Consider the following 20,360-nt stretch of genomic DNA (forward strand, 5'->3'; position numbering starts at 1 on the left):
AGCAGTAAATTCGTCTTGATAAATGCATTTTATATTTTTCATTAAAATAAACACATTTCTCACCTATAAAGCCAGTAACGTCTCGTAATGAAGTGGCTTTATATAGATGCTTCACGGCTGAAATGTTTAAAGCCGCGGAAAAAGACACGGAAATGCACTTTCTTCCCGAGTTTGCTCAACCTTTGTCCCTCAACTCTCGCCAATGCATTAAGCCTTCGGTTGCTTACGTGCACAGCTAACAAGCTACTATACAACAATAACTGTTTTTAAAAAAATATTCAAAACACTCTCCGAGATTTTCTGCACACGGAATGCATTTTTTTATAAAAAAATAAATAAAACCAGTCGCGAAAAACTTTCCCAGTGATAATTCACCGAATATATATTGACGTCAATAAAAACTATTTCTAGATATCCTGTCAGATGGTATTTTATTTACGCGCGATACCACCGGAAGATAACAAAAATTCACACACGCGTCGCGTATCTAGAAGTTTTGTTTAAACAATCCGATTATCCGAAAAGCTCTAGAATAACAAACAATACCCTTTCGCTCGGCGAATAAGAAAAATTTGCCTTCCTCGCTCGCCTTCGACGTCATAAAAGTACACATCCAAGTGGAGCTTTTGTCCTTGCGCGCAAAATAAAGACATACACATACAGAGAGAAGCTACTCGAGAATTCAATTTGCGAAATAAAGGAAGCAACCGCGGCGTCATTTGTTTTGAGAAATGCAGGCGTAGCCGCGCTCTCACCAAAAAAGACAGCCGCAACGACGAAGAAAAAAAGGTATACACGAGGTTGAATAGAAAAAAAAGCAAAGCAGACGAGCATAAGGGATTGAAACCGGGCCGAGCTTTTCTAGGAGCTTTCTCGCTCTCGACGTCCGGAATGAAAGGTGTCACTTTGACGCCCTCTCTTCTTCTTCTTCCTCGTTTCGGGTGTACACGCACACACACGTATACATAAGACGAACGCGTATCTCGAAATAGTAGCGCGAACCCGCGTCAGGGTCGCCTGACGTCACACAGCCCGGCGCGCGTGTGCTTTATATTTCGAATATGCGCGATTCGATTTTCGGAGAGAGTTGACGAACTTTACTTGTTTGCCGCGCGGCTGTTTTTCAATGGAACTGCGTCAGCTGCCCTGACTACTGATACGATTCTAAAATTGGTCAAGATATACGCGCGCTTCGGTGCGGCTATGTCTGTTTTTAGAATTAAGGCGAAAATAATACGATTTAGAGACACTGTATAATTTAGGATTATAGTGTTTTGACGCGTTACATAGGAATTTTTATCGCGGCTGTAAAAATATCAGAGGTATATGAGGAATAGCATTTTATTTTATGCGAGAAGGAAGCACATGTATAGAGTCTAAGAATAAGCGTTAATTGCTGTAGGAGCGATATATTAGAATACACACACTCGGGGTCAAAAACACTATTCCGATTCACCGGATGTCTATGTATAAACCTACATAACTACTTCACATACATTCCACATACGCTAACCTTTGATCAATAGTCTTTGTTATACTATACACATCGCTGTCTTCACAGCGTAGACCCGATGAGTAACGAGCAAAAACTTACCGTTCCCACGGCGATCTGTAATAGGAAAAAATTACGTTACTCACATCGTACCTTCTGATTCGCCTGTTGGAAAAGCGCATTATATCTCTACATCAGCTCTGATTAAGAGTAGTTTCGAAACGGGAAAAATATATAATTTCGTTATGCGCGAAAAATTCAAGGGGATCCTCCCGCGCGCAGAGTAGAAAATCGAGTTCTCGAAAAAGCTTTTACGCGCGCGCCTTTTCAATTCGGAAGGAACTACTGCGTGCGCGCATGTATGTATTTGATTCAGAAAAGTATAAAAACTAACTTCATTTCGAGCAAGAATATGTTCGCTACAAGCATCGACTTGATGAAACAGTTCTTAGGCGCAACTTCGAGAGTGCAAGCTCTTAATTAACTTCCTCCCTATTTTAAGTGCCGCTGCAAGCTCTTAAACTACGTTACGCCACTTCCTCCGAAATAACGAAAAATTTACCGCAAGCGTGAAATCCAATCAAGCCTCGAAAAGCAATTTGGCCATCATCGAGCCCTCCCGAACTTCCTGAAATGAAATCTATTCAAACGAGCTGCCCTACTGCGCGACGTAAAAGCAACATCACATATTCCATCTTCAATTTTCGAGTCAGCGCTAAAAATTTCAAGCGCCCACTTCTCTCTCTCTCTCTCTCTCTCTCTCTCTCTCTCTCTCTCTCTCGGGTAATTTTTTCCCGCGCTCTGAATTTTATAATTTAATCCGAAAAAAGGGAGATGGAAGAGAGACTCGATTTTCGTTTACGACCCTGCAGCGAGACCGCACAGCCGTTCGCGAGGCCGTTACGTTAACCGGATACGGCTGTGATTCGGATTTTCGTGAGGGAGATAGAGAGAAACTACACACGCCGTTTCGGGGAAAATCGAGGCGGATTCGGGAATGAAACGCGAAAGATAAAGGCCGACGTAAATCGAACAAGGGACAGGACGCTGTATTGGAGAGGAGATTCAAAGTGTCGGCTACATAGATTTCACTAGGATTGATTTTTCCTCAATCTTTTTTTTTCTTTTTTTTTTAAATTAATTTTCAACTATAAACTGCAATATATTCTTAATAAATCACGAGCTCGAAATTCCCTCTCGATTATATAAAATCCGAAGCCTGCGGGCGACGCGTCGACGTAATATATTACCGAGAAGGGGGCGCGTCGGTGAGTAATTTCTGGCGTGCACTTAACTCGTGTACTTTGGCATGACTTTGCCCGCCTCATACATATAAGCTTCAGCGGCGCAGGATTTCACGTGCAGTTTGCATAGTCATGGATATCCTATAACCCTCTGAACACGTGTATATATAGGTCATCTCGTCGACGCATTAAGAATTTCGCTGTGGACAAGCCGCGGATTAGAGGCTACCTATCTCTCGAGTCGGCTTTCAATTATTCAGCCGCGGACCTACTGGCGGCGAATTGGGTATGAATTTAGAGCGGTGACTGAGGAATTTATAAGCTTTTCGTGGGATGAGGTGTGTTGACGCGTAGGAATCGAAAATTCATTATTGCTTCTTCTGATCTTTATACGTCGTGTACATCCTAGACGAAACGTCGTTGGCTCGACAGCTTATAATATGAGCAAATCCACGAGCGAGTGGAAACAACTCGGGTGTTGGAAGTTGAGAATTTCAAATTGAGGACCTACCAGACTAACTTTTTTTCATTCTTTGGGCCATCCGGAATGAGAAAATCCGCGCGTGCATGGCCGATCGCTTGCCAAACTTTTTTGCGGGGCACTTGAAATTCTCTTATGGGAATTTAACATGGGGAAAATTAACGAAAAAGAGAAAATTGCCACTTTTTGTCTGGAGGCGCAATCCGAAAATGTGTTTTAATAAAATCAAAGTATTAAATAAAAAGAATTAATTTGAGGGCTGGTGGGTTAAAAATGGTTGCCTAGGTCAAAAGTTGTATAGGCTTGAAAATGGCAAAAAATCATCAATTTTTCGATTTTTTACGAAAATTAGAGATTTTTCCTATTTTTGAAATCCTTATAATTTTTTATCACATCGGTCAAATTCGACCATCTAGGGCACAAATTGTAGCTCTTTTCCTCCGCTTTTGTTTTGAAAATTTACATTAACATTTTTATTTTACGATCAGCTATATGTATATAATGATGAAAATGGTTAAAAACGGTCATAATTGCCCTGGTAGAAATTAGCCGATTTAAAATGTTGAAAAAGCTAAGAACTTGGTAGTTTTCTTTGTCAGTTCTTGTTACAAGATGTAACGCTTTTTATCCTAATTCTTTGACAGTTATTAGATCGAGCTATTTTTGAAAACGAATGCCCAAGATAGTTGGTCAAATGACCACGTTTACTTGGCTCGGTTGGCTAAGGCGCGCGGCTATCCTTGTGCAGAGCTCGGGTTCGAATCCCCGGTCGCTCGAAATTTTTCGGATGATTTTTCGCATGCAAATCATTATTCTATATAATACTTTCATTAAAAAAAAAATTCGAATACAAGCCTACTAGTAATGATTTTCGAATTCTAACCTCCAATCACCATTAACCACGTGCACCTGTGTCGTATTATTTCACCAACTATCTTCGGAAGAAAATAGTTAAGAATACTCAATCTAAAAACTGCCAAAGAACTAGGATAAAAAGCGTTACATCTTGTAACAAAAACTGACAAAGAAAACTACCAAGTTCTGAGATTGACAACCTCAGAACTTCCAAATAACTTGGATATCGTTTCTACCAAGGTGATAGGCATATATATAACTGATCGTAAAATTAAAATGTTAATCCAAATTTTCAAAAAGAAAGTAGAAGAAAAGAGCTTTAATGTGAGCCCCGTATGGTTAAAATTTACCGCTTGGATCAAAAGTTATAAAAATTTCAAAAAAAGAGAAAAATCGCCGATTTTCATACAAAATCTTACCTTTCGTGATTTTTTACTATTTTCAAGCCTAGACAACTTTTGACCTAGGCAACCATTTTTAACCCATCAAAATTAAAGCTCTCGTTAGATACCTTGATCCTAATAGAACACATTTTCGGATTGTGCCTTCAAATATTGAGTAGATAAAGTTGAACCGTGGCTAATTTTCGTTAATTTTCCCCGTGTTAAATTCCCATAAGAGAATTTCAAGTGCTCCGCAAAAAAGTTTGGCAAGCGATCGGCCATGCACGCGCGCATTTTCTCATTCTGGATGGCCCAAAGAATGAAAATAAGTTAGTCTGGTAGGTGTGCCCTCAATTTGAAATTCTCAACTTCGAACACCCGAGTTGTTTCCACTCGCTCATGGATTTGCTCATATACATCAGCGATATGTAAGTGCGACAAATTGCACCGTGTCTAGCTATAAATATACCCATCGCATCGCGTCGATACCTTCACACTGAGAAAAATCGACAAAAGTACTATAGACTATGGTAATCTAAAATTGTTAGTGATTACAAAATTTATACTTAATGGAACAATATTTATATCATTCTTACTATACATTTTTAGTAAAATTTTTCGGCCCTCTTTTTATAGTTTACTATTCGGTTATAGTAAAAAATCATCGTTTTTCTAAACTGAACCATCGAGTATTGCCATAATTTTTTACATTAATTTATCAGTAATAATTACTATAAAATACTGTCGTGTCCCTATGCTGCTAGTTTACAGTAAAATTCTGGTAATTTCTGCTATGTATTTTTCTCGGTACACCTACACAGTTCGATTTCAACTTTTACAAAATATTTCGATTTTTCATAGTCGATCTCGCGAGCGTCATCAATGCGCGGCACTTATCGAATAATTTATTCAAACAACCCTCGCACGCAGAGCGCATCGATCCCCTAGAAAAAAAAACCGACACACAATACGCGAGTTTGCAGCAAATTTAATCCGCTGCACATCTCAACCCGCTACACACACGCCTACGAAGTTGGCGTAGGTAAGTGTTCTCGGATACACCTTATATTCTCGCGGAAATACATAAACGAAAGGAGAAACACGTCCGGAGCGAAGCTCATTAAAATTGCAACGCCATTGATTTCCCCTTGGCGCCAGCGGCCTCTGCGGCTCTCGGCTATATAACGCTTTCTCCCCCCCCCCCTCTCTCTCTTCCACGTCTCCGCTGTCAAGTTAGAGGTGGCTGACCTATCGTGTCGCTGTACTACTGCGTCGGCTCCTCTCTCGCTCAGCCGCGACCTTTCGCGCAGCTACGCTATTTCTAGCTAAGCATCTTATACACTATACACCAGCTGTTTGCGCTGTGTTTCTATGCACAGGCTTTATTCATTTCTTTCTTCTTTCTCAGCGTAAAGTTCGTCTCGTATGAAATTCCGAAGAGGAAAAAAAGAAAATCTCAGTTAGCTGAGAAATACGGGAAGTCGGCGATTTCTCGAGGGGCACTTTGTCAAGACCCACTCGCGGATGTATCGACGACGAGTATATTGCGCGATGAATCGAAACGCTTTCTCCCTGGGTCGATATTACAAATGGAGATCGTCGTTGGCCTCTTCCTCTCCAGAGCCGTATACACTCGAAAGTCATCGTCTCGAAGTGCAGGGATATAATTTTTTCCGTCGAGGAGCTTCGAGACACCGTATTATATAGGTATGATAAATTCCCGACGCCGCATTTTTCACAGGTCGTGAACTCGGGACACATTGTCTCGCCGCATTTTTCTTGCTCTGTTTTGCCTTTTGTTCTCCCGAGGCTTCCCTTATATACTTTTACGCTTCGAGGGTGTATGATATAAGTATGTATTGACTTTTTTTCGGAGTCTGCCAATCGGATCGTGCGAAAATCGAGGTCGATTTCGACATGTACCATATTTTGACGATAACGGTGTTAATTGTCCGCGCTGATATAATACAATTGTTATAATATAATCGCCTAGTCAGGCGTGCGCGAGAGAAGAGCCGTTGAATATTTAACGCCGCATTGTCACGTGCTCGGACACGTGTGAATTACGTAAAAAGCTCTTCTGGATCAAGGATGACAGGCCGAGTATCGATTTGTTTACGCACACTACGCGCTGAATAATACACGCGACGCATATAATGTGTGATTATAATTTAATACACACGTACGCATATAAGGGAGTTTTATAAATAAATAAAAATTCGTGGGGTATAAACGAGCCTAAAAATAAGACACCTTTCACACACACTTTTATCATCAGTGACACAAGTGCGGAGAGATAACGAGCTTACGTATATAATGGGCAGCGCAAATACACGTGAAAATAAAGAGGACAAAATCGAGGAAGAGGAAGAAGGAGCGAGCTGTTAGCCGCAGTCACGCACGTAAACTCGTGTGTATGAGGCCGCAAGTGGTTTTCGCGCACACATGATCGGCGTGTACGCAAACACGCGGTATAATGCACGCACACACCGACGTGGTCTATAAGCCAGAGGGGAGAGTCGAGAGTCGCGGGAGAGTTAGGGTCGAATGCGAAGCGCCGCGTGCACGCGCGCGCGTGTGTGTGTGTGTGTAGAACGAAGGAGAGAGAGAGAGAAGAGCCGGTGAATTCAATAATTTCCTTGTGCGTGTGGTAGCCCGCGCGGAAATTGCGGGACGAGATTCGACTGTTTATCATATGCCTCTGCGATAATGCAAAGCGTGTAATTGTCGGCCGTTTGGAATCGCGCAGCGATAATGTAATGCATTGGTTAATTTTCGTAATTGCTGTACGCGGCTTTGATGCGAGATAAAATGAGAGATAAAAGGAAAGTTTTCAAAAATAAAGTTTGTGTGCATATAACGCGAAACTTTGAACTGACCCCTGTATGTAGACACGAGCTTACAATACGTGCTTTTCGCGCGAGTTTAATTAAATAAAGTACTTCTCACCGACGATACACACACACACACACACACACACACACACACACACACACACACACACAAACACACAGCAAGTCTAGAAAACGCGCGCCTCGTTTAATTGAAGTTATACGCCCGCACACATAATAGCGCGCGTATAATGAGTAATTTAAGTTGAATAAAAAGCTCCTTCGATATTATACTCTTTTATCGCGCGAAAGAATTTAATAACGTTGCGACAACAACACAAGCGTGTCTCTCTGATGTACGTACACTCGAAACTGGATGTCGTTAAGTATGCGAAACTTGCGGTAAGAAGCTCCTCTCACAGCCAGATATTTCATAATAGCAGCGCGTTTATAAGTGCGGGAAAGCCGACGGTGAAACTATTCGTATGGGCGAAGCTTCCGTGTATAGTGCACAACGCATATTAACCGGGATAATTATAGCGCTGAAGTTATTTTTCAGACGGCTATATGCTCTGCAATTTGGAACTGCGGCGCGGCTAAATATTTAATTTTCATTAAACTGCTTGGCTGCGTGTGCTGCGACGCATCGATTTTTTCATTTCGAAATTGCCGCCTTTAAGGGGGCTGTGTGTGCTTACTATAGTCTGTCTTGCTGGTGAGCGAACGTAGATGGCGCACAGGCGCTTTCGTGTTTCCCTCAACGTGTTTTGCCACGTAGTGCGTGTATATAGAACTGCCTTGTGTTAGTCTGCTAGGACTGTTCATGCTATAACTGCTACTGAGTCTGCTATGGCTCTAAATTCTTCTTGCGCATCACAATATATAACTAATCGGATGGCTCTTCCCCTTCCGCTCTTCAATACAATGCGTAAAGAACGGCCGTTGCACGTATAGGTCTGGGAAAAACAGCGCCGATAACAAGCGCAAAATATTCCTTGTAAAATTCGAAGTCTCGCGAGGCGCAACAGCGTCTTCTTCGCCGAAAGGTATAGCATCGGCTATAATACGAGATAAGGAGAGAGAGAGAGAGAGAGAGAGAGAGAGAGAGAGAGAGAGAGAGAGAGAGAGAGAGAGAGAGAGAGTGAGAGGGAGAAGGTTATCCCCGAGTAATGCCCCAGGGTTAACGGATAGAGCTTGCGCCTGCGCTACTCGCTTTCAATAAAGGGAGAGAGAGCTTGCAAGCGCAGTGTTCCATTACTATACTCGCGCGCTCGGGGGCCAATATCGAGACGCTTTCTGATGGATTATTAATCAGTCTCGAGATCGAAGTCGGCCATCATCGCGTCGCTTATTGCTTAATGGCTCTAGGGCTCGCGCAAGCTGCACACACGAGGCTCTCTCTAGCTATATATGTTATATCGCGACGAGAGGAATCGAAGATCCCGCATTATTCAAAACTTTTTCCTTCCTTCTCATCCCGCTGGACTTTTATCGTTGCGTATAACCAAGTGTGTTATATTTTTATCACAACACTGCACTGCACACACTCGGCCCAATTAAGCATCTCTCCCTGCAGCGAAGAAAATTTCGCTGAAAGTGTGTCCTCTTATCCTTCGCTACACATGCACGCGTATGTACAAGCGAGCATAATGCAGGTCTGCTTCTTGACGAGAATACGCGCCTCGAGAAAGAAGAAGAAGAAGTCGTACTCGGAATACAAGAGCGAGAGATAGCTCTGTATACGTTAATGCACTGCACGCAGTGTTCTGTGTGTAACGACGAGTGTTGAACCCGCGAGTTTCGAATATAAACGAAGCAAGAGAGAAAGAGAAAAGGAAGTTCAGAGACGACGGCCGAAGTCGAATAGCTCGCGGAGCTCGACCTCGTTCAGAAAAACCGACCCTCCATCTGGCTACGCAACTTACTCGTCGTCCGCGAGCTTTTCTCTTCTTATTCTCTCCGCGCGCCGCTATACTTTTTACCTACGGATCGCGTTCTGGCCCGCGTTGCTTTCACTTTTTCCGCGAGTTTTTCCAGCCCCTGAGAAAGGATTACGCTTATATTCTCGCGCGCATACGTTCTCCGAGAGAGCTGGGTCGTAATGCGATTTTAAGCACTGCCACTTGGCGCGCGGGATATTATACGTATGTGTTCGAGGGCTCTGGGTCGAGTGGCGGCTTTGAAAAATATTCTTCGTTGTTCGAGTGTACTCACGCGTGTGTTATCGTTACACCAGTAGGGCGTCGAGGTGTGTATTTGTGTACTCACCTGAAACAGAAAAAAGTTCATCGATCGGTTAAAGCAAATCAACGATTAATCGAGAGGTGTATAGTGCTCAAGTCTCCGTGTACACTTCAGCTCGAAGCTCTTGCTCGAGAAATTCAATCACCGACGCGTAGGTACGTCTCTCATTATTGCGACCGCGGCCCCCTACTCATTTGGCTTCGCGTTATCGCGAAGCTCTACTTGCGAGAGAGAGTCGAGTGCCCAATTTCGCGGGCGTTTTTGCCGTAACCCAACGCGACGTGTGTGTGTGTGTGTGTGTGTGGGTTGGCTGACGGAAAATCGATATATCGGTTTGTCTTGCTCGCAAGCTCGGAAATTTTTGAAGTTGACACTCGTGTCACATCACACTCGGTGTGTATATTTTTTTTCTACAGCGTGTGTGTTTGAAAAGCTTCTTAAACACAGTCTTACGCCTGGACAATTTCCTTTTTACTACACATTCGGTGGATCGGAGGTGGAAAAGGAAATAGGAACATTGCGAGTGGCAAAGCAAACTTTCTTCCATACTTTCACCTTTTTCCCGGAGTTAAAAGCTGAAGCTGCACACCTGCCCGCGTGTGTGTACAAACGCGTATGTAAAGGCATTCCTATTTCGTTTCTCGCCACAGGATGCCAGAGTCAACAACAAATAAGCCCGGATGGATTAGAAAGCAAATGGATATTTGTATTCGGGGGAATGGAAGTGAAGTAAGAGTTCGAAGCTTTCTCCCTCTCGTTTATTTGTCTGAAATACCGAGCAGATTGGACGCTTGATTGCCTCTGTGCAAAAGCGCTTTTTTACACAAGCTATACGTACGGAAAATCGTTGCTATGCTCTCGATCTTAACATCATATTTAACCCCGTGATACGCCTGCGTACACGTCGCATAAAGGGCTTTCCCGCAATTTCACCTCCGCGAGCTTTTTCCACGTGCTGACTGTAAAAACACTGTCTCATTAAACGCCAGAGGGACACGGGTATAATTCAACAAAGCCGCAAAAGTCGTAGCCCCGAAAAACTCGGCAACGGCCCGCGCGTAATCAAAATTTTTTCCTCTCGACGCACGAATCAACGAAATTATAACAGCGGCGGTGGTGGTCGCCAGTGCTTGAAAGTTATGAAGGCGCGAATCAAGCTCCGGCGAATTGAATTTTCGTCATCCAATCAGCCGACGTATTATACATTCCATCCACGCGGGGCGCGAGAAAAAGAGCGCGCATGTCGGCTAATGAAGCGCGAGCTTTCGTTCGAGCTTTATTTAGCCCGTTAATTAGACCACGAGTGTAGAGGATCGTCGTTATTTCGACTGCTGATGCTGTTCGAGACATCGACTGGATATAATTGATTGTCGGGACGTTTGCGTATTGTAAAGCTTGTTTAACGAATGTATCAAATTTTCAAATCGGCTCGCGTGCCGCGTTAGCATAAACAGTATTATACACACGTTCTCGCGGAAGTATGCCATCGCCGGGCAAATCAGAAGCTGCTCAATGCTAAGTTTATTAAGGTATATTAGCAACTTTTAATGCCCTTACTACTGCGCTCTCTCCCTCGTGTGGGATTTAATCTAGAGTTTGCATTTCCACAGCACTTTCCGCACGTCTCGCTGAAACAATCGTCGTCTACTTATATGGTTATACAATGTTGCGACGATTCGTTCGAAAGATAAAAATAATTTACGATTCTAATTCTGGCTGAAAAATCATATCAGCGAGCGGCATGCAGCTGCCTTAATTAAATTTGTCAATTCGCTCTCGCGCGGAATCGCGTTATTTTTCCTGGAATCCAGGTCAACGGAAAATAACAAAATTTTCGCATCGCGGCCGAAACACACATGCATCCTTTATTTTATACATCGATTTTCTCGCGATCAAATATTAAAATCCATTATTTTTTCCCAACTTCAAAAACCAGTAAATAAACGCGTACGACTCGACAAAGCGAAAAAGAGCTGCACACATGTGTGTATGGCAGAGAGAAAGAGCTCAGGATCCAAAAGAGTTTCAATTAGAGCGTCGCGTAAATCCTCGTATAAACTTTCGCAATCCGGACAGCTTAAGCGGCCTCATGTACGCCGGGACTGCATGTGGCGGCAGAAGGAAAATTTGCGGCGGAATAATTGGAATTAATGTCAATCCGTCCTTCTCGCGGCGGCGGGAAAACGTAGATTGCTGCTCTAGATTTCGCGTGCGAGCGCAATAAAAAGCGTAATCTCTTCGTTCTCTCTCTCTCTTTCTCTCTCTCTCTCTCTCTCTCTCTCTCTCTCTCTTTCTCTCTCTCTCTCTGCTACGGCTCTGATAAAGTAGAGCCGATAATACAACGGCTACGGTAATTCAATGGATTTCGAGACCGGCACGTCCTGCGCAAGCTTGAATAAATGAAGACGTTGTAAGTGGGATACCGGCGGCGTGTGTTCCAAGTAAAATTATACGATTTGATTGGGTTTATCCCTTTTGAATATTTTCCGTATACCTTTTACGATCCAGTTTCATACGCAAACGGCGAGAAATCTGGAAAACTGGAAAATCTGCGGATCGCTCCAGCACTTTTCGGAATATCGAGCTCATATAACTTGCTTTTGCACAGCCGGAGGGTAAAAAAGAGAGCGTAATTTTTGTAGTATTGGAATCCGCGGCATTTATATTCAGACGTTGCACGAACTCGAATACACGAAAATAGTATAGTCTGCGCTATCGCCGTAGTTTATTAATTACGGAGCTGCGGAATAAGTCAATATTTTAATAAAAGCTATTCGCGCGCGACCTGAGGAACCAAATTAAATTTGCCGGCAAAGTTGGTAGAGATTGCTAATAGGCTATTAACGAATCGTTATAGGCATTATAACGCCTGTTCGAATAAAGCAGTAGTACGGATCGATGGGAACAGCCGACGCGCTGTTATATTGCGAATAGTTTATTAAAATTTGACTCCTCTGTCTCTCTCGGCCCATAAGCTTATTTTACGGTATAATTATGTATGCGGTGCTTATTAATCCAAAATTATATGTGTGGGGTTGCTTGTAATGGACGCTGTGATTAGTATCAAATTTCGATATTAATTACTCTGTATAACCGGCTCCGCTGATATGCTGCTCCGATAAATAATTTTCATCGCTAAAAAGGACACAACAGAAATCTTATTGAAGCATAAATGTATGGGCGATTTTCATTAAAAATTTCGAATAGTAATACTAATTAATTTCGACTTCTATGCCGGTATATTCGTGATACGGAACAGGATAATAACGTTTTTAAGTGGCCTGTATCGTTACATATATTCTCGTTTAGCCATTACCAAACGTATATAGTTAGCTACGCCATTCATACTTAAAAACTCCTTCGCCAATACGCAAACGCCTAAGAAACTGCCTCGCAAAAGGTGCAACTGACGACGTAATCACCTACACTGAGACGTGTACACAACGAGAGAAAAATAAGGAAAGACAGGAAAAAATCGGTATACACAATCGAGAACTTCTCCAGGAGGGTGTGGTTGCGAAAGCTAGCATAGCAATAATACGATCGATAACGGTTCCGCGCGAATAAGCTACGCGCCTATATACTTCGGCTCTTTTTCTCTATGCTTTTGTTTACCTTGTACATCAAAGTTTTCACGACGAAATGGAACGCGATCGTTCGCCGCGTCTTCGCGTCCTATAAAATTGCAACGGAGAACTAATTCTGAGTCACTTAAGTAGAGGCCGTGAACTTTTTCTCTTCGAATAAAAAAAAAATCCTATAGATCCTGCGCATTACAAAACTTCCTCGGCGTTAATGACCAAGTATTAACGAGAGAGGGATGAGCTGCGCGAGTGTATGAAGAAATAATCGTTTTAAAAACTTGCTCCTCGCGCGCGTCGCCTCCGCGCATCGACGTAGCAATTCCTTTGGCGCTGCTTCGGAGAGGAGCCGAGATTTTACGCTGAGAGAGAGAGAGAGAGAGAGAGAGAGAGAGAGAGAGAGAGAGAGAGAGAGAGAGAAATGTCTTAGTTGGATTTACCAAGTTTGCTTATAATTGTACGTAAGTTCGTTACGCGCACTGCTAAACGGCTGTGGGTATACTCTCTCGGTCTTTGTCCAGGTTGTCGGAGGGATGTTCGTAACAAATGGGAGTCGTATTTCCTTGTCTTCGTTCATTATGCAATCGCCTTGGGGTTGGGTTAATAAACTGAACAATTAGACATTCGAACAATGACCTCCATGAGCGAGATTGACGCAAATGGTATTGAAGCTTTATGTAATCCGTTATGTACGCGTCCTTTCTTTAATTAAAGAAACAACTGGCTATTCATTCGCGAGCGAGCTTTCTTAGAATTAGTTCATCTTTTGTGTGAGTGATTTATTGTCCGATTAAGATTTCACAATTCAATCGTTTCAACGTTTGATTATTTATTGGAAAATTTATACCTAAATTTTATCATCCTTGTATAAGCAAAACGTAAAAATCATTCGAAAATCGAGTTTTCCCGTTAAAAAGTTTTTTCTAGGAATAATAGAAGAGAAAAAACGAGGCCGCGAAAAAACGTCCGGTCTCATCAGGTGCGATCGCACGGAAAGCCCGAAGGTATTTTCTGCGCGAATTGATCGCGTGCCGCTCCGCGGATCAAGGAGAATGTCAATTGTTGATTCTCGGACTCTGCCGTATATAGAGTGCGCACTGGCTCGTGACTCATTCATACGCGGATGAGCTTCGAGTGCTGGGGCGACGTCATTGTATATATTGCGCAATTCGGATTGAGGATACATTGCGGAGCTCGATGTACAAGGCTTTGTTATTTTGCGGCTTATGCCACCATTTAGAAAAATCGAAATCGATCTGTAAGCGTGATTCAGAGCCGAAGTGAGCTTGAACATAGCGACGATAGGTGGCGCAAAGGCACTTTCCTGCCTCCCCTATCAAAATCGACGCCAACAGTGTTATGTATAGAGGTACGTGTCATCTCTATAGTCAAAGCAGTCTTGCTCATGCTATAACTACCTTATGATTTTCCACCGACTCTGTAGAGAGAGCATTAATCACACTTGTTGGTCAGCGAAGTCAAGATATAATTCCTCTCAAGAGAACTTCCCATCTACGCTAAAATACGGCCTCATTACGCATTCCCAACGAAGCCGCACTCCTATACCCCTAAAACTCGATGAAATAAACCGAGGAGAACAGCATCTTAATTCCACGGCGCGTTGGGAAAGAATATACACGCCGGAATCCGCTTTCCTTAAAGCCGGATGAATCAGCAGCAGCAGAAGCAACGACGACCACAGAGACACGCGGCCAAGACGAGCTTAAGCCGCCGCCGTTGACTACGGGGGTGGGGAGCGAGTGAGCGTCGGTCGGGTCAAAGTCCCATCATCCCGGCATTCCGACGATATTCGGCGGCTTGAGCTTGCAGCTGCACGGAATGCAGGCATCTGTGTCAAGATCAGTTAACCCGGGACTTTGCCGCGGGAGGATCGGATATACGCGCGGCCTTGTTCTTCGCGGGAGTAGAGAGGGGGAAGGGGGACCTGTAACTTGTCTCGAGATCAATTATGGATGATTTATACGAGCTTTGCTGGAATAAGCTCCGATCTCTCTCTCTCGCTATATACGTGCAAGCTTCTCGAGGTCGGAGAAGGAGGGAGCTTTTTTAGTCTGACTTGCGATACTCTGGTCAAGCTCGCGGCTAACCGGTTCTCGACGTTTATACTGATTGTCCGAGCGGTAAAAAACCCTGAAAATTACCTCGACTCTTTAAAAAAAAAAACAACGTCGAGCAGTGGCTCTTCGTATAACAACGCGAAAGTTCTACTCGCCGTTTCTTCTGCCCCCACTTTCCGATCGCCGCACGCTGTGGCATCGAGACTCGCGGTCGCGGTTAAAAATATATACCCGCGACCGCTGTACTCTTTCTCGCAGTGCCCGTGAGAGTCCCCTCTCGATCGGAACTGGGAATTTTATCGATTGAAATTTACGTCCGACTCTACGGTTGGGAGAAGATTCCGGGAATTTCGACGAGGCGATCTTTATTACACGAAAGACCGGCCTTCTTTCCTTCGTCGATTTTTATTCGGATGAGGGTTATTAAGCAAGAGAAAAATTGTGCAAGTTTGGTAAACAGGATGATCCAATTTTGAGAAATTCGCGGATAAATACAGCCCCGATAGCGAACTTTTCCCATGTATATAAAGCCTCGGTTATACACTGGCGTTACGTATATTTTCCGGCACAGCTTAAAACTTGGAAGACGCGAGCGCGAAAATTGAACACATGGACTTTTTAACAAGCGCGCGTTATCATAATATATACGTGGCGGGAATTCGATGTGTATTGAAATTCGAAGCACGCGCGCGAAATTGATAAATTATATCCGCTTTGCGCCTCTACGTGCGTGTGTATCGATCAGCCGATAATCGACGATAAATAATTAACGCTTTTTATATATCGCGTATAGCGAATATTTTAACGGGGCCGATAATACGCGCTGAATTTCAATTATTCGAAGCGATTATTTACGCGAGACTCACACAATGCTATGAAATTTCCATTTCAAAACGGATGATCTCTCCCGCAACAGCAAATATTTACACACTTTCTATAATTCAGTCGTGAGTAGCACACACTGCGTTGAAAAAGAACTTTCGAACAAACAGCATTATCCGCGGATAATGGCGCGAGAATTCGAAACTCGCACGGGGCATCGAGTCTTTCCGCAGCGATTGGCGCGACTACAAACGAACAAGTTTTTCCATTCCCCGCAAGCTCAGTTGTTGACACCCGAGTAGAACCCCCGGAGCTCTTTTATCTCTCTCTAGAGCGGGAAATTCCAGTTGCATTGTTCCCCCTTTTCAGGCTGAGCGATAGTGCTGAAATCTGTTTGACGTTTGGCTTTTTGTTAGTCGCCTTTGCCGCTGCGGTGCTGAGGACGAGGAAATTGCGAATCGAGGCCGAATAAAGAATATATTATAGCCGAGTCTCGCAGGATTACTGTATTAATGGATCGAATTGCTAATGAAGCTATTTGCCATTCAAATGCAAGCCCGGGGACAACGATAGAGGCGTCGGAGCGCGGAGGGGAGAACAGTTTTATAAAGTTGCCAAGGGGTGTGATGCCCTGCAGAGTGTCACCGATCCGTTCAACTTTCTGTTTAAACAAAGTGCAAACTAACTTACGTTTCGAAATTTCGTGGGGGTTTTGATTTTGAATATGGCTCGATTGTAAGATCGCAAAATTGTTTTGGGATTGATTGACACTGATTAAAAATACAGTCTTTTAAATGTTTTCGATTTATTCGCGTCTCTGGTTAGTATCGATAGGTGACGCCTTGGCGCTTTCCGCTTCCCCTTATCAAAATCTGCGAGCCCAGTGCATATATTATACATCGGTAAGTCACCTTTTGCCAAGCCCATAATCGGACCGCTCATGCTATAACTGCCAGAGATTTTCAAAATATTATCATATCATTGAAGTGTTTTTTCATACAGAAGTATATGACAAGATAAGAATCTCAACACGAAAGCGAAGTTGCCTCATTAAAAAAAAAAAAAAAAATTCAAAACTTGTACACACATCAATGTATACTAACCGAAAGAAATGAGGCCGCTGTTGAGCATGGACAGCTTGATCTGGCTGGGTATGGACGCGAGGCTCTGTCCAGGGTTCATGTGTCGTTTGCGCGGTGGTTTCTCGGGCGCCCTCGGCGCACTCCGGCTTCTGTGGTGATTGTGATGCTTCCTGTGGCTATGAGTGTGCGAGCTTCCACCCGTCGAGGTCGCCAGGGTCCGGTCAGACCCGGCGCTGCTCAGGTTCGTCAGCTCGCCACCTGTCGACTGCGCGCGCAACGTCGACGACATCTGCAAGAGAAAAAGTAAACGTCTTTTTTTAGATACTCTGTGTGTATAAATTATATACATGTGAAATTTTAATCGCGAACACGTGCTCCGTACCACATCGGAGTCGATTTACAAATGAAATCGTTACTATCGATCTCGTGGAATTGCTAGTTTCCATTAAGCTTATGACTTTTTAATGGCTCCAGTGTGTGCTGCTAAGTGAATTCGGACGTTAGGTCTGCTCTAGAAATTCGCGAAATCTCGAAGCGCTCGCAAAAAATCGGAAATAATCCAGAGCGATATCCCCTCGGCTTAAAGCTCGCCGCGCGTTCTTAAAGCTCTCTCACTCTCGTGTGTCATTGTGTTACAAGCTTGCGGAATGTCTAAAACGAGGAGAGAGAGCTTCGATTCTCAGCTCTTCTCCTCGGAGCTTGAGAATAGCGCCGAAAGCTCGAGCCAGCTGGCAGCTGACCGGCGCGCGAGCGAGTGTATATTAAACGCATCCGTCTCTCTCTCTTTCTCTTTCGCTCTTGTGTGTATATATATATATATATATATATATATATATATATATATATATATATATATATATATATATATATATATATATATATATATATATATATATATATATATATATATATATATATATATATATATATATATATATATATATACATATATACATATACACGCCTGTATTAGCCTCGACTGCTCGAGAAGCTGCTGGTGCGATAACCTTTTCCTCGTTTCTCGGGCGAGGGCCGTTCGTCATCCGCGGAATACCTCGCGATGATGATCGCAAGCTCGGGGGGGGGGAGAGAGAGAGAGAGAGAGAGAGAGAGAGAAAGAGAGAGAGTATATAGCGCAGTGACAAATTGCGCCGCGGACGACGATGATTTGGTAAATATTTATGGTGCGCGAGGTATTTCTCAGCGCGACGAGGCTACTGCAGCGAGGAACACGGTCAGTCGAGTGCAGATCCGTAAATATAACTTCGCTATATACTCCTGGATTTTTTATTCAACCTCGTGTGCACTCTTTTGTTCTCGATTATTACAGCGTGTGTAACGATCATTGTTTGCGTTGTTGTGTGGGATTTTCGAAAATCCGAGAATAGACACACACGTGTCTGACCCGGAAGCTGTGTAGACCGACCCAAAGTACAACACTACATCACGCGCAAGAACAAGAGAGCAGATCGACCGGAATATAAGCGGCCAAGTTGTAGGTGTAGGGTGAAGCGTTAATTGACTGATGGGAATTCGGTAGGCATTTATACTCGACAAAAACAGGATTAAATTTTCCACCTTACTCCACAATTATACTATCGAGAGAGAGAGAGAGAGAGAGAGAGAGAGAGAGAGAGAGAGAGAGAGAGAGAGAGAGAGAGAGGATTAGCTGTGTACGTATAATGTACACACAGATGCGCAAGACTATCAACGAATCCCCAAACATTTCGAGAGCATAGCTCGCTTGAGTAACGATATATGTTTATCTTTCCTACGCCGACGTAGCCGTATACAGAACGGGATCATTTTTCGTGGGGAAGTGTATATACGTACATACGTACAGCAGCAATCGTCGTTTTCGCGGACGGATCCCATTAAACGCGGTAATCCCGTGGCTCTGATATTTCGCGATTCCCTTTGAGACGTCGCTGAGGAGCTTACAGGGGTTCGAGCGTAGGTGTACCCCCTTACTTTGGGAGCTTCTGCTTAAGGCCGGAATCGAATCTCGCGAGGGTATACGTCTTTGTCGGTCTTCTTGATTGCTGTTTAAAGCGTTAGTTAGGTATACATAAGCAACGACATTTTTATGTATATGAATCGCAAAATATTTGAAAAAAGCGCCAATTTCCTCTTTATCCTTTCACCGCATCAAAGCTCAAGCTCCGAGCTTTGATTTTTGACGGAGTCGCACAAAGAGCTACTGCCTCTCTTCCTCTTGTCTCTATGTGTACCTATACAGAGAGAGAGCGAGAGAGAGAGAGAGAGAGAGAGAGAGAGAGAGAGAGAGTCAAGTGCAGGTGGTGGTCTTTTTGCAAATTGCTCGGAGATAAAGAGCGAGAGTAGTGTGCGCGCGCGGCGCACTTTTTGCGTGGTAAAAGCCTTCAAAGCTCGCGAGCGTTTGACTCCATTATGCCGATGACGTGGATCTTTCACGCCGGCACTGCTGGAGGAGGATGAGCGCTCGGCTGCTGCTGCGGAAAACGAAATTTGTCGCCGGATGAAAAAGTTGTTGGCTTTCAAAATGTCTTCTTCCTCCCTCGCGTGCGAGAAGTTACCCGAGATTTTCCTTGATTGAAGTAGCTTTCGCGCTAAAGGTGTGTTTTATAATTTGTTTTCGTACGCTGTGTATACAATCCTAGATTATTAAAACTATATGTATTTTTAAACCCGCCCGCGATGCCGTGACGTCGAGGGAAGAATGAAAATACCGACGAAATATGATATAATTGTGTACGAAATTTATCGCTCGAAGCTCGTTCTATCTCCTCTATATTTTCGCGTATATACTTTTAAACGGGACGCGTTACGATGGCAAGGTGAAACATGGCGAATGCTCGAGATTCCGCGCTGGCTCTTTTTATCATCGAGAAAAAAAGCCAATAAAAATTGTTCACTCGAATGAAACCTTCGTCATCAATCCAACCGTAACAAGAGCTTGCCCAACGCGTAATCCCCCGAACGACAAGAAGACTCCAAACAATACACGGAAAAGCATGAGCCCCGTCGATTCCTCAAACTCCAACGATCTCGGCCCATTAATTATACACAAGCAGACGATCAAAAGCCGCGCGAGCGCGGCAAAGGCAAAAAATAGAAAAGCCGGCGCGTGTGTCTTAACCTTTGATGCGCAAGTCAAGGCGAGAAGATTTCCCGCTTCAAGGTCCGAGCGGCGGCGGCGGCCGAGAGAGAGAGAGAGAGAGAGAGAGAGAGAGAGAGAGAGAGAGAGAGAGAGAGAGAGCGGGAAAGCGTTATTTTTAAATGCGTTTT

At 43.7% G+C, this 20,360-nt stretch overlaps 1 protein-coding gene across 2 annotated transcripts in view; it reads right to left on the reverse strand.

Moving 5' to 3' along the window:
• LOC100123063 (receptor-type tyrosine-protein phosphatase kappa) overlaps positions 1–20,360 on the reverse strand; it is an 86,378-nt gene that overhangs the window by 60,170 nt on the left and 5,848 nt on the right. Inside the window, exons 2-3 of one of the 2 annotated variants that reach the window (XM_008211917.4) lie at positions 17,115–17,382; positions 1,595–1,609 (exon numbers count right to left, since the gene is read on the reverse strand). In XM_008211917.4, coding sequence (XP_008210139.1) covers positions 1,595–1,609; positions 17,115–17,382 — 283 coding nt within the window. The remainder of the gene's footprint in view (positions 1–1,594; positions 1,610–17,114; positions 17,383–20,360) is intronic. The other variant, XM_016988376.3, reaches the window with a different exon arrangement.

The sequence above is a fragment of the Nasonia vitripennis genome, chromosome 4 (genome assembly GCF_009193385.2).
Source record: "Nasonia vitripennis strain AsymCx chromosome 4, Nvit_psr_1.1, whole genome shotgun sequence".
Classification (NCBI taxonomy): Eukaryota; Metazoa; Arthropoda; class Insecta; order Hymenoptera; family Pteromalidae; genus Nasonia; species Nasonia vitripennis.